At 36.3% G+C, this 12,884-nt stretch overlaps 1 protein-coding gene across 2 annotated transcripts; it reads left to right on the forward strand.

Annotated features, from left to right (window-relative positions):
* The first annotated feature begins 879 nt into the window (after window positions 1-879).
* On the forward strand, window positions 880-12,282 carry tnni1a (troponin I type 1a (skeletal, slow)). 2 transcript variants are annotated; one of them, XM_048179045.1, is made up of 8 exons: window positions 880-988; window positions 2,463-2,491; window positions 3,055-3,061; window positions 3,163-3,204; window positions 5,966-6,097; window positions 6,523-6,612; window positions 8,048-8,224; window positions 11,617-12,282. In XM_048179045.1, the coding sequence occupies exons 2-8, from the start codon at window positions 2,478-2,480 to the stop codon at window positions 11,719-11,721; spliced, it is 567 nt and encodes a 188-aa protein (XP_048035002.1). In that variant the 5' UTR covers window positions 880-988; window positions 2,463-2,477; the 3' UTR covers window positions 11,722-12,282. The 2 variants fall into 2 exon arrangements, with proteins under 2 accessions (XP_048035002.1, XP_048035003.1); XM_048179046.1 differs by lacking the exon at window positions 880-988 and having other exon boundaries at window positions 2,366-2,491.
* The last annotated feature ends 602 nt before the right edge of the window (window positions 12,283-12,884 follow it).

The raw sequence follows: 12,884 nt of genomic DNA on the forward strand, positions 1-12,884 counted from the left end.
AAAAAAAAAAAAAAAAAAAACTCTAAAAAAGCCTTCAGGTCTTAAAGGGTTAAATATGTTTTAAGTACCTTTATGGATCTTGAGAGAGGAGATGTCATTGCTGGCTATGCAGGCCTCACTGAACCATCAGATTTCAACAAAAATATCTTAATTTGTGTTCCAAAGATTAACGAAGGTCTTACAGGTGTGGAACGACATGAGGGTGAGTAATAAATTGACATTATTTTCATTTTTGGGTGAACTAACCCTTTAACCTAATTCTAAATTTATCCCTAAGACCAAGTCTAAACCCACAAACAGTCCTTTAAAGGGGTGTCAGAATGTGATCACTAGCCAAAATGTCCTCACTTTACTCACTTTGTCCTCATTCCAATGGTCTAAAAAAGGTCCTCACAAAGATAACTATACAACACACACTACAACCAGTGGAAAACAAGCGGAACATTTGCCCTCATGCAAAACTCCTGATCATATAGATTCTTATTGTAATTACTCTATTTTGCCAGCAAAATTTTGATGAGCAATGGTTAATGTGACCACACCTTTGATCTTGAGAAAACTCTAGCACCTTTTGTTTGCAGTTGCCAGTTGGTTTGATATTTTATATCCAACACAATGACATTCCGACATTAAGAGAGGCTTAAGTGTCCAAATACTTTTTGGAGCCACGGTATATTGACATTTCACAGCATAGCAGAACAATCAGCTCTGAGCAGATAAACCAGACTGGAGATGGTCCACTGGCGCAGCAGACAGACAGATAGGAAAGAGCTGTGGAGCCATGAGATGAACCTAATGTGAGAGAGAGAGAGAGAGAGAGAGAGAGAGAGAGAGAGCGAGAGAGAGAGAGAGAAAGATTTGTGCTCTAATAATATCCTCCACTGACAGATTAGATACAGAGACGCTGAGGGTTAAATAAGAGAGCACATCTCTGTTCTGTTATCAATAATCAGTCTGACGACAACACCATACAAACCCACACTGTAAGGTAAGAAGCTTCTAATGATGGGGAATCTGCTAATCACCACAGACATTGAAACAAACCATTTAAGTGATAGATTATATGTACATTTCTTTGGTTGTTTATTGAATACATTTATCTGTTTATACACTTTTATTGTCTTATTAATAGTCTTTTCAATATATATATATATATATATATATATATATATATATATATATATATATATATATTAAATAAATATTGTGAAATATTATTACAATTTAAAATAACTGTTTTCTATGTGAATATATTGTTAAATGTAATTTATTCCTGTGTTCAAATCTGAATTTTCAGCATCATTTCAGCATCTCCAGTCTTCAGAATCACATGATCCTTCAGAAATTATTCTAATATGATGGTTTGATGCTCAAGAAACATTTATTATTAATATCAATGTTGAAAACGGTTGTGTACAATTTTATTTCAGGATTCTTTGATGAATAGATAGTTCAAAAGAACAGCATTTATTTGAAATAGAATATTTTGTAACATTATAAATGTCTTTACTGTCACTTTTGATCAATTTACTGTCACTTTTGATCACATCCTTGCATTAATAAAGTAGGTGGGGGGGGGGGGGGGGGGTACATTATGAGAGACTTAGTAAGCTTAGGCTAATTATATATATAAAAAATATGAGATCAGGATAAGAAACATTGACAAAAGGATATATTTATCATCCTGACATCATTTTTTATTAGCCTAAGCCTACTAAAGTCTCCCATAATGGTCAGGTGATTATGTGGGTTATCATGATCCATTAGAGTTTATGGAACATGTGCACATCCGAACATCCGAAGTTGGCTGTGGGACAAAACTGAAAAAGGCATCTTAATGAATGGATATTAAAGTTACAAAATTGTATTAGAAGCAATAGGGCCTGATAAAGATCTACATAGATAATTTTTTTTTTTTTTTTTAAAGCATTAATATCTGTGTATATTAATATAATATAATATAATATAATATAATATAATATAATATAATATAATATAATATAATATAATATAATATAATATAATATAATATAATATAATATAATATAATATAATATAATATAATATAATAGTTCCTTGTTTTGATTTTACACCCCTGAATATCTTTATAAAAACACATTTCTTGCAACCTCATGCATTTATTTTTTCCAAAAGAAAACAATCACTCCTCACCAAATGCTTTACCCATTTAGATGACTTTCTGTTTGTGGAGCCGGACGGGTCCAAATTCTTGCCTTTGTGTTAATCCAGCTAAGAAGGTAGTAGGATCACCCATGGCTTTGTTTGGGGGGGCATTTAGGTCACTGACCAGAGACATGCAGACAATTTTGAGTGGGTCAGAGCAGGACAGGATGTGGCCATGATGTATTCCTAAATTCATTCAGTGGGAATTCAGTGGGAGGACTGGATGAAATTGAATGTATCAAATGAATCTAGAAAACATTGGTTTTGCTCTCTTTTAGTGCTCAGCTGCCAAGATGCCGGAACAAGGGTGAGTGTGTATCTCTAAATATGTTCACACCAATACCGATAACTGTAAAGATTACTATAACGATAACTATATCAGAGTCCACACCAGCGGACGATCTCATTCTGTTTATTCTAAGTGCACTGCAGTTTTGTCGTCTAGTGTTTTAAATGAGCTCTTTAAAGCAGGATTAAAGAGCTGATGGCTATCACTTTCTCAAGCCAACATTGTTCTACAATTTAAACATTATTATTATTATTATTATTATTATTCTGAGACTAACTGATGAAAGAGAGCAATAGCACTGTGGGTATGGAATTCCAAAGCTGACAAAATAATACATTTGCCGCAACTGTACACAAGGCAACCCTGAGTTCAAGTCCCGGTTCAAGGTTTGGGCTTTATCAAGCCAACATCAAAGTTTGTTTAAAAGGTGTTACAAAATTTAATTTAAAATTATACTGTTATCATTATAGTTATTAGTTATCGCTCTTGGTGTAAACTGGAATTTATAAAAACAATAATCTCTACATTGGTCTAATAAGTTTTCATCCTATGCCAATGCACATTCTATGCTGTATTTTCAGGCAAGAGGTAAGTTATGCATCATTTTCTCGAATTAATGACTAAAATTTTGATTATTTGATTATCTGTACTACTTGTACTGCATTTTAACTTTCACATCTGTGGCCCAGAGGAAGTCCAAGATCTCAGCCTCAAGAAAGCTTATGCTAAAGGTTGGTTTGTAACACACATAAATTCACATTTACATTCACATTTACGTTTTTCTCCCTTCATCTTCCATAGCACAAATGGTGCGGGATGAGTTAAGATTCAACATAGGTAGTGGTTCTCAAAATATCTCAAAAATCACAACCTTTAAAAAACCTGGCATTTACAATAGCAGTGATGCCATCTGCTGAAGCAGTTTTTCTATGGCTGGGAACTTCTATGTCGGTCTTGTTCAGACGGTGCAAAGTCATAGAAAGATTCAGTGGAACTGGCGTTCGGTACCACGTCTTAAAATCAGAGCACCAACCAAGGGTTTGTGCTCTGGGTTTGAGTTTTGTTCAAATCACTAATATGAACAATAGTTATATTGAGTCATTAAACACACCACTAGATGGCAGACATGTGTCTAAAACAAGATAATGTTGGGTCTGTCCCAATACTTGCGATCTTGGCCACTTTGACTGTGCGTGTACATGACATGAAGTAAGTGTGCAAGACTGTCCCAGGTCTGATAAATGCCAAAACTCAGTGCCCTTAATGCACACTAAATCCACACCATCTCCAATGACATTTTGGATCAGTATTTGAGGCTAAGCATATCCCATCATTCATCATGTACATGACCTCATATGCCCTGCAATCGTGCACTGTGAGTATAGGCTGTTTTGTAAAATGCTTGCAACTGCTTTTCATCACTTAATTAGAAGCACCACAATAACTAAATTGTGTCATTTGTGACAAAGAGACTACTGAACAGACATTTATATGTTTATTTTGTGCAAGTATTGAAAATCAAAATGTGTAAATAAAGCTCTTTAAAACTTTACTTGCACTTTTACAACACTATAAGTGTATGGAAGCTTGTTTCCACCACTAAATTAAAAAAAGGGGGGGAAAAAGGTAATTGTGACTTATCTCGCAATTCTAACTTCTTAACTTCTCGTCAGAATTGTGAGTTATAAAGTCCAATTCTGAGAAAAAAGTTTTTCTCAGAATTGTGAGTTTATATCTTACAATTCTGACTTTATTTCGCACAGTTGTGTGTTATACAGTCAGAATTGCAAGATTATTATAATTGCAACTTTACATCACGCAATTCTGACTTTATATCACACAATTCTGACTTTATAACTCGCAATTCTGACTTTATATCTCGCAATTCCGACTTTATAACTCACAATTCCGACTTTATAACTCACAATTCCGACTTTATAACTCACAATTCCGACTTCATAAATCGCAATTCCGACTTTACATCACGCAATTCCTGACTTTACATCATGCAATTCCGACTTTACATCACACAATTCCGGCTTCATAAATCGCAATTCCGACTTTACATCACGCAATTACGACTTTACATCACGCAATTCTGGCTTTACATCATGCAATTCCGGCTTTACATCACGCAATTCCGACTTTACATCACGTAATTCCGGCTTTACATCACGCAATTCTGACTTTACATCACTCAATTCCGACTATACATCACTCAATTCCAACATTATATTATGCAATTCCGGCTTTATATCATGCAATTCTGACTTTACATCACGCAATTCTGACTTTACATCACACAATTCTGACTTTACATCACTCAATTCCGACTTTACATCACGCAATTCTGACTTTACATCACTCAATTCCAACATTATATTATGCAATTCCGGCTTTACATCACACAATTCCTACTTTACATCACGCAATTCCGACTTTACATCACGCAATTCCGGCTTTACATCACGCAATTCCGACTTTACATCACCCAATTCCGACTTTACATCACTCAATTCTGACTTTATATCATGCAATTCTGACTTTACATCACGCAATTCTGACTTTACATCACTCAATTCCGACTTTACATCACGCAATTCTGACTTTACATCACGCAATTCTGACTTTACATCACTCAATTCCAACATTATATTATGCAATTCCGGCTTTACATCACGCAATTCCTACTTTACATCACGCAATTCCGACTTTACATCATGCAATTCCGACTTTACATCATGCAATTCCGACTTTACATCACTCAATTCTGACTTTACATCACTCAATTCCAACATTATATTATGCAATTCCGGCTTTACATCACGCAATTCCTACTTTACATCACGCAATTCCGACTTTACATCACGCAATTCCGACTTTACATCACGCAATTCCGACTTTACATCATGCAATTCCGACTTTACATCACTCAATTCTGACTTTATATCATGCAATTCTGACTTTACATCACGCGATTCTGACTTTACATCACTCAATTCCGACTTTATATCATGCAATTCCGGCTTTATATCACGCAATTCTGACTTTACATCATGCAATTCCGACTTTACATCACGTAATTCTGACTTTACATCATGCAGTTCCGACTTTACATCAAGCAATTCTGGCTTTATATCGCGTAATTCTGACTTTATAACTCACAATTACAACTTTATATCACGTAATTCTGACTTTATATCTTGCAATTCTGACTTTATAACTTGCAACTGAAAAAAACCCTCAGAAGGTCAAAATTCTGAGATAAAAAGTCACAATTAACTTTTTTATTTTTTATTCAGAGGCAGAAACAAGCTTCCATAATAAGTGTGTCCCATCAGGTAATCAAAAGTTCTACACACACTTGCAGTCTTCACGTCCACTTAAACACTTGGGCCAAATACAGGAAATACATCATGAAAGTAGACAAGTGGTTGACCGCAAGTGTGGGTATTGGGACAGGAGCACTGACATTTACTTGTGTGTGTTCAGAGTTTGATGGTGGCCAAAGCCAAGGAGGAGCTGGAACAGGAAGTGTTAGATAAAGAGGAAGAGAAGCAGAGGTATCTGACGGAGAAAGCTCCTCCTCTACAGATGCAGGGAATGTCATTCGCTGAGCTTCAGGTAACCTCATGCCATAATGAAGTCCAACTCCAAACATTCAGTATAGCACATTTTGGTGCCACACGAAAAACCTCACGGACTTGAAATCTAATGGGAGAATCACTGCTGCCCACGCCACCCCACCCAGCTTTATTTGCATATTATTAGCTTTCATAAGGCTGATGCAAATGTCCTGCCCAGTGCCTGTCTATCTTAATTTGACTAATTGCAAGGTAAACAGACATCCAAGCCAACCATGCTCATTGTTATGAGATGTATGTCTGAGTAAAAGATAAGTAGGAAAATGTGCCATATGATATTTCGTTCTCATAATAAAAGACCTTTTGGTTAAGCCTTATTTTGTTAGTCATTACACTGTGTAATATTATACGAATTCACTTCAAATAGAATTCCTGAAACTCAATTAACATTTCTGGCTCTTTTAGGTCCTCTGTCAAGAGCTTCATGCTAAGATTGATGTGGTGGATGAGGAGCGCTATGATATTGAAGCCAAAGTCTTACTGAATAAGCGTGAGGTATGAAAATCCACATAAGCCATAGTTTAATAACCAGTTGGACAATGTAACAACATGCTGTCTTCATCTGGTCTATTTGGAGGCTTCTAATATTAGTATGCAGTTCTGAGCATTTAGGATTGTGATTTCTTGAAAAGGGGGAAAATGGCTGTTCCAAAACTATGTGAGCTCTCTTGCAGTCTACTCCCTACATAGGCAAAGGCCCGTTCACACCAAGAACGATAACTACGAAGATAACAATAACGATATTAACGTCCAAACCATTAAATGGTAACGTTCTTTTATTATAAGATTTGTCGTCTGCCACTTTAAATGCTCGAGCTCATTAAAGCAGGACAAATTCTGATTGGCTGTCAGTGTTCATCAGTTGGGGAAAAAAATCATTCTGAAAGTGATTCCAACGATATCATTCCTATGCCATTATCATTATAGTTGTGCTATCTTTTACAGTAGATAAAAACGATATCTTTATCATTATAGTTAATGTCCTTTGTATGAATGGGCCTTAAGGGAGCATGCCAACAGAAATGGAACCTAATTAGGAACAACGTAAATATATTGCGAATGTGTGTCATACAAACAGTTACTCATGAGAATCAACTCCAAATTGATTCTGATACAGTTTGGCATTAGCATGTTGCTAAGCTAACAACATAGCACTCTAATCAGCATAAAAACTCAAAGTACACACAAACGGTGGCTAAAACAGTACTTTTTAAATAATGTATCAAATATTTTAGATACACATTTCCCTATTCAAAGAATTTTGTTCATAATTGACATTTCTCTTGCTTTGTTTGCTGCAGTGCATTACAGGATTGACTTCTCCACAACAAATACAGTACATGAGCTGCATCCAAAATTGCACACTGTCTGAGTAGATACTACATTTGATGACAAACTTACTTTGTGACTGTTAAAAAGTATGTTCTATTGTGTATCATCAGCATAGCAGTGGTAGGAGATCTTAGATTTCTTAAAAATGGCACCCAAGGGGAGCATATAAAGTGAAAAGAGAAGAGGGCCTAAAATATACCCTTGGGGCACACCGCATAACAGGGAAACCGATGAAGAAGAAAACTTCCCAGTGCTCACTGAGAAGGTTCCATGAATACCCACCAACGTTTCCATCCAATGTAACAAAATACTATGATCAGTTGTATCGAATGCAGTGCTTGAATCCAACAAGACAAGCACCGCATACGAACAAGCATTCAGAACTTGCAACAGGTCATTGCTGACCTTCAACAGTGCAGTTTCCATACTGTGCATTGATCTAAAACCTGACTGAAAAGTATAATAATGCTGCATATAATATATTATGCCTACAGTACGTAGCTATCTATGTAGGGAGCTCACTAGCTTTTGGAACAAAGCCTATCTATATGCTTAGATATCTAATAAGTAAGTAATCAAATGACCATCCATCCTCTAGATCAAAGACCTGAACATTAAGGTTCTGGACCTGAGGGGGAAGTTCAAGCGGCCCACCCTGAGGAGGGTGAGGGTTTCTGCAGATGCCATCCTCCGATCTCTCCTAGGCTCAAAACACAAAGTCTCAATGGACCTACGAGCCAACCTCAAATCTGTGAAAAAAGAGGATACTGAGAAGGTATGATGTCATCTGAACACATAAACAAAGTTATAGGACCAATTAAAGCAATGCTTACATAGTCAAATGGGTATATTGGTACAAATGCCTGCACCATATAAAACAAAACTAAACAAGTAGGAAATTTTGGAATGCTCCATGTAAGATAATGAGAGAAAACTGTTAATCCCTCAAGGTTACGCCAGTGAAAGGCCTAAAAACATTACTAACCTTTTCACCTTACTCCCTAAACTATCTGGATTGGCACTTGGACAACCTGTGGATCAAGCAATCGGCAATGCTCACCGTGAAGATATGAAAAGAAACAATGCACCCTGACTATTCAGAGCTTAACAGAGCTCAGACAGAAGAATGACATCACCTACAACAGCTGTTTGAAAGGCGGAGGCTCATGGGATGTGAAGCGGAGGAGTAAAAGGCAACGTTTTTGGAGACCAAACAGTGACAATGTTAATTCTTTTCAGTGTTTGTCTTGAATATAATAGAGGTTGGGTGTTGGATGACAGACACGAGAGTGGACAACAGAAGTGCGGTACACTAGAAGAAAAGCTTTTGTGTAGATGCATAGCTGAATTCAATGCAAATAACCTTTTTTATTGCGCTTATTTGATCAAAGAGATGAAACACAACATACCGAGACCAGAGAGACCAAGCCTTTAATAGAGTAGTGAAACCAGCAGATTAAAGGGACGTTATGGGTTATTTTCAATTTAATGTCTTCGGATCATATCTGCCGCGTGTTGTCGATTACCCAGTGATAGACAGTAGTAAAGTATTATTACTTTGTTCCTGTACTTAAGTACATTTTTTCAAGTCTGTACATTATCAGATAATTTTTTTATTTTAGCAAACCATTATTTTTACTTCACTACATTCCAAAGCATAATATTGAACTTTTTACTCCACTACATTTCATGTAAACATACAATTCCTTATTATTCCGAACTGAAAAAAATTGGCATCCACTTTGAGGCACAAGCTGATCAGTGTTGCCAAGTCCATGGTTTTCCCATGGAACTTTGCTACTTTAACACTGTTGCCGTGGGTTGTTTTTCATGTCCGCGGGTTGAAGCAATCCCAAATAACATGATATTTAGCCCCTGGAATGCAAATTTGGTTGCACTTTATTTTACATTGCAATGACTCAAATAAGTACTGAGTACTATTAATCAACTACATGTACTTACTAAAGAGTTACAACTAGGGTTATGGTTTGGTTTAGGGTTAGTTACTTGTAATTATGCATAATTTACTGTTATTACTATAGTAAGTATATGTAGTAATGTAACTATGGCACTGTAAAATAAAGTGTTTCTGCAAATTTTACCAGGGGAACCCCACCAAAATGCAGATTTTACCCCCTGAAACACGGGGGACAATGCGATTAGACTAGTTTTAAGTAGCAATTGGACAGGTTTTGTTGTGAAAACCTGGCAACCCTGGAGCTTATCCTTTTCAATGAACCTGTTGAATCAGTTCACAAAATTGCATTGAATGATTCATTTGTGAATTGGACTAATCCCATTCTCTTATCTGTTCACAAGTCAACAACAACTTGCTGATTCAATGAGTCAGTCAGAGCGAGTATCCAGTTAAAGTCGGCATGAAATGAAAACCAATTTTCTAAATGCGTGTTATAAATCTGCAAACAATTCATCTAGGCATGCGTTTCATTGAAAAGCATAATTTTAACCTCGTAATGTTCAAACAAAATGTTATAACTGGACTTCTCTCTGGTGAAGTATGTCCAATCATTTAGTCCACTTAAAGGGTTAGTTCACCCATAAATTAAAATTTGCTGTTAATTTACTCACCCTCAGGCCATCCAAGATCTACGTGACTTTCTTTCTTCAGTTGAACAGTAAAGAATATTTTTAGCTGAAACCGTGGTCCTTGGTCATTCATATAATACAAGTCAATGGCAACCATCACTTTGATGGTCAAAACATGTTGTATTGCTCATCAAAATCGTACTTACTTGTGCTCAGTGTTGGGGGTAACTCATTACAAGTAATGTGAGTTACATATTCAGATTACTTTTTTCAAGTAACTAGTAAAGTAATGAATTACTTTTAAATTTACAACAAAGTAACAGTTACTTTTTCAAATAAGTAATGCAAGTTACTTTGTTTTCCCATTTATTGACTGACAGCTCTCCTGTCCCCATGTTGGGTTATTCTAGACTAGTTCTAGACTACATGTGAGCAGGCATTTGCTCATTTCCTTCTTCTCCTGCATCATATTCTTCTGTATTCCAGAATGGCAACTCAGCTGAAAGGTTTGTTTGAGTTGCGCCCTCTACTGTACAGGAGTGAATTTGCATTTCCTTCAGCCTGAGTCTTATTCATTTCACTTTTGGTGGGAAAGGGTCTTTACATTTGCCTTTTTTATTAAAAAAAAAACAAACAGCCCAACCCAGCCCAGATGAGTAAAAGTAACGCAAAAGTAATATAATGCATTACTTTCCATAAAAAGTAACTAAGTAAAGCAATTAGTTACTTTTTAGGGAGTAACGCAATATTGTAATGCATTACTTTAAAAGTAACTTTCCTCAACACTGCTTGTACTTATCCTGGATGCCGCAACCTGTATATGCGTGATCTCAAGTGGGGAAGATTGACGCTCAGGACCATTTGCCTTGGCTGTGGATTACAGATAATAATGTTGTAAATAATGTTCAGTTTCACTTCATAAGACCTCAATCCATCGTCAGAAGCCGCGGATATTCATTTTGTTTTGCCTGTACTATGTTTTTTTGACTCTCAAAGTGACGGTAGCCATTGATTTTTATTATACGAAACACCAAGGTTTCAGCTAAAAATCTTCTTTACTGTTCTACTGAAGAAAAAAGTCAACTACATCATGGATGAGTAAGGAAATGGACGAGGAAGTAAATTAACAGGAAAGTTTCATCTTTGGGCGAACTATCCCTTTAAAATCTCACATTCATCTGCCTCCACTTTTGAGTGCACATCAGAACCAAGTCCCCGTCATACATTTTTCTTTTTTCAGTAATCCATTACGCTCGGATGTATGTCACAATACGGAAGAAAAGATCTTGCGCTACTTCTGCTTTATTTCGACTTTAACAATCCATTGAATTGTTCATGTCTGTCTCAAACTGTTCCAAGAACAGTGAGATCATCAAAGCTCGATTTACTGCACGAAGTAGCTAATGCCACATTAAATGCCTGTCAATGGAGAAAGATGTTGTTTTAGACCTAGATGGTGTAGTTACAGCATCTACCAGCAGGGACTAGTGGCTTTGATAACCAGCTTAACCTTAAGTCTTTGAAAGTAACCGGTTTTCCTTTGAAATTGTTCATTCAAATGAAACATGGCGGCTGAACCATGGCTATAGTTAATAGAAACACTTCTGTCCTTTTCTGCAGAAGAGGCCAGTTGAGGACAGTGACTGGAGGAAGAACGTGGAGGCCATGTCTGGTATGGAGGGAAGAAAGAAGATGTTTGATGCAGCAAAAGGCCCCACCCAGTGAAACCTTAGTGAAGATTACTTTTGTTTGGCAACTAAAAGGTTAGGTTTAGATTTGCATACTAAATATATCATTTAAATACCTTAATAGTTCGGTTTTATTTGAGGTGTCATTAAACAGTTCATTGATAAGACAGTTCATTGCAACTTCTCTGCATTTGGTGCAAATGATTGCGCAACTTTCATGTGGCCAATAAGTAAATAATTACTTGCTTAGTTTATCTTTTATTATGTCAATATTCAGTTATGAGAAATAGTTAATGAAAGGTGTACCAATGTATTAAGTGAATAAACAAAGTGAAACATTTGTTGATGTACGAGACTCATTATACATGTATAGCCTTAACAAAACTTTCCCATACTCTGTTTGACATGTTTTCTGATAATCTGGCTATGAATTACTATTTAAAAAAGATCATAATCCTGAATGAAATTAAACTTAGAAAAGAAAAAAAAACACAAATAAAAGCTCATGCAAATTGTATGCAGGTAAAAAGGTGTATGCTAACATAAGTGCGATAACTTCTTTTTGCATGTTATACCAGTAAAATGCTTGAAAAATTAACCAGATGTGCTGTGTTTCTTTGTTTAGTCTAATTTGATGCAAATGTTTAAATTGCTATTGAATAGGCCATAGGATCACGCAGAGATGATGAGATAAGGAAGTGAAGCGTTAACTGTGGAGGCTGTCATCTGAAGACACTGGACTCCAACCCTTATTTGCATAGTGGATATCTCTGTCTTCCCTGTGTTGGCATTGGGTGGGGTGTTCAGGCCACCGGTGCTAGCTGTAGTTATTTAACGTTTAACTGTTGAAGTTCATTGTGACGTTCCTTATGTGGAATGTTTTTTTTTTTCTCTGCTAGCATGAGTGAATATAGAGGCAATTGTAAATGAAACAATATAGCGGAAACATGTCACTGGATTTGACATTCCAGTGAAGATTCCTTTTATTTCCTTTATGACCAAACCCTTATTATACTGGATAGTCTACAATGACTTTCATATTGCTCTGGTCAAAGTACAGCAGCTCTCTTATAGGTGTGGCACAGGGAATAAAGCAAACACCTCCAGCCCTTGAGTTTCAATGCTTTCTGAACTGTAGAGTTAATTCCACTGTGAATAACTGACATAAAATGTCCTATATGCTTGGCTTCACTTTAAATG

Source organism: Megalobrama amblycephala, linkage group LG24, assembly GCF_018812025.1.
Source record: "Megalobrama amblycephala isolate DHTTF-2021 linkage group LG24, ASM1881202v1, whole genome shotgun sequence".
Lineage (NCBI taxonomy): Eukaryota > Metazoa > Chordata > Actinopteri > Cypriniformes > Xenocyprididae > Megalobrama > Megalobrama amblycephala.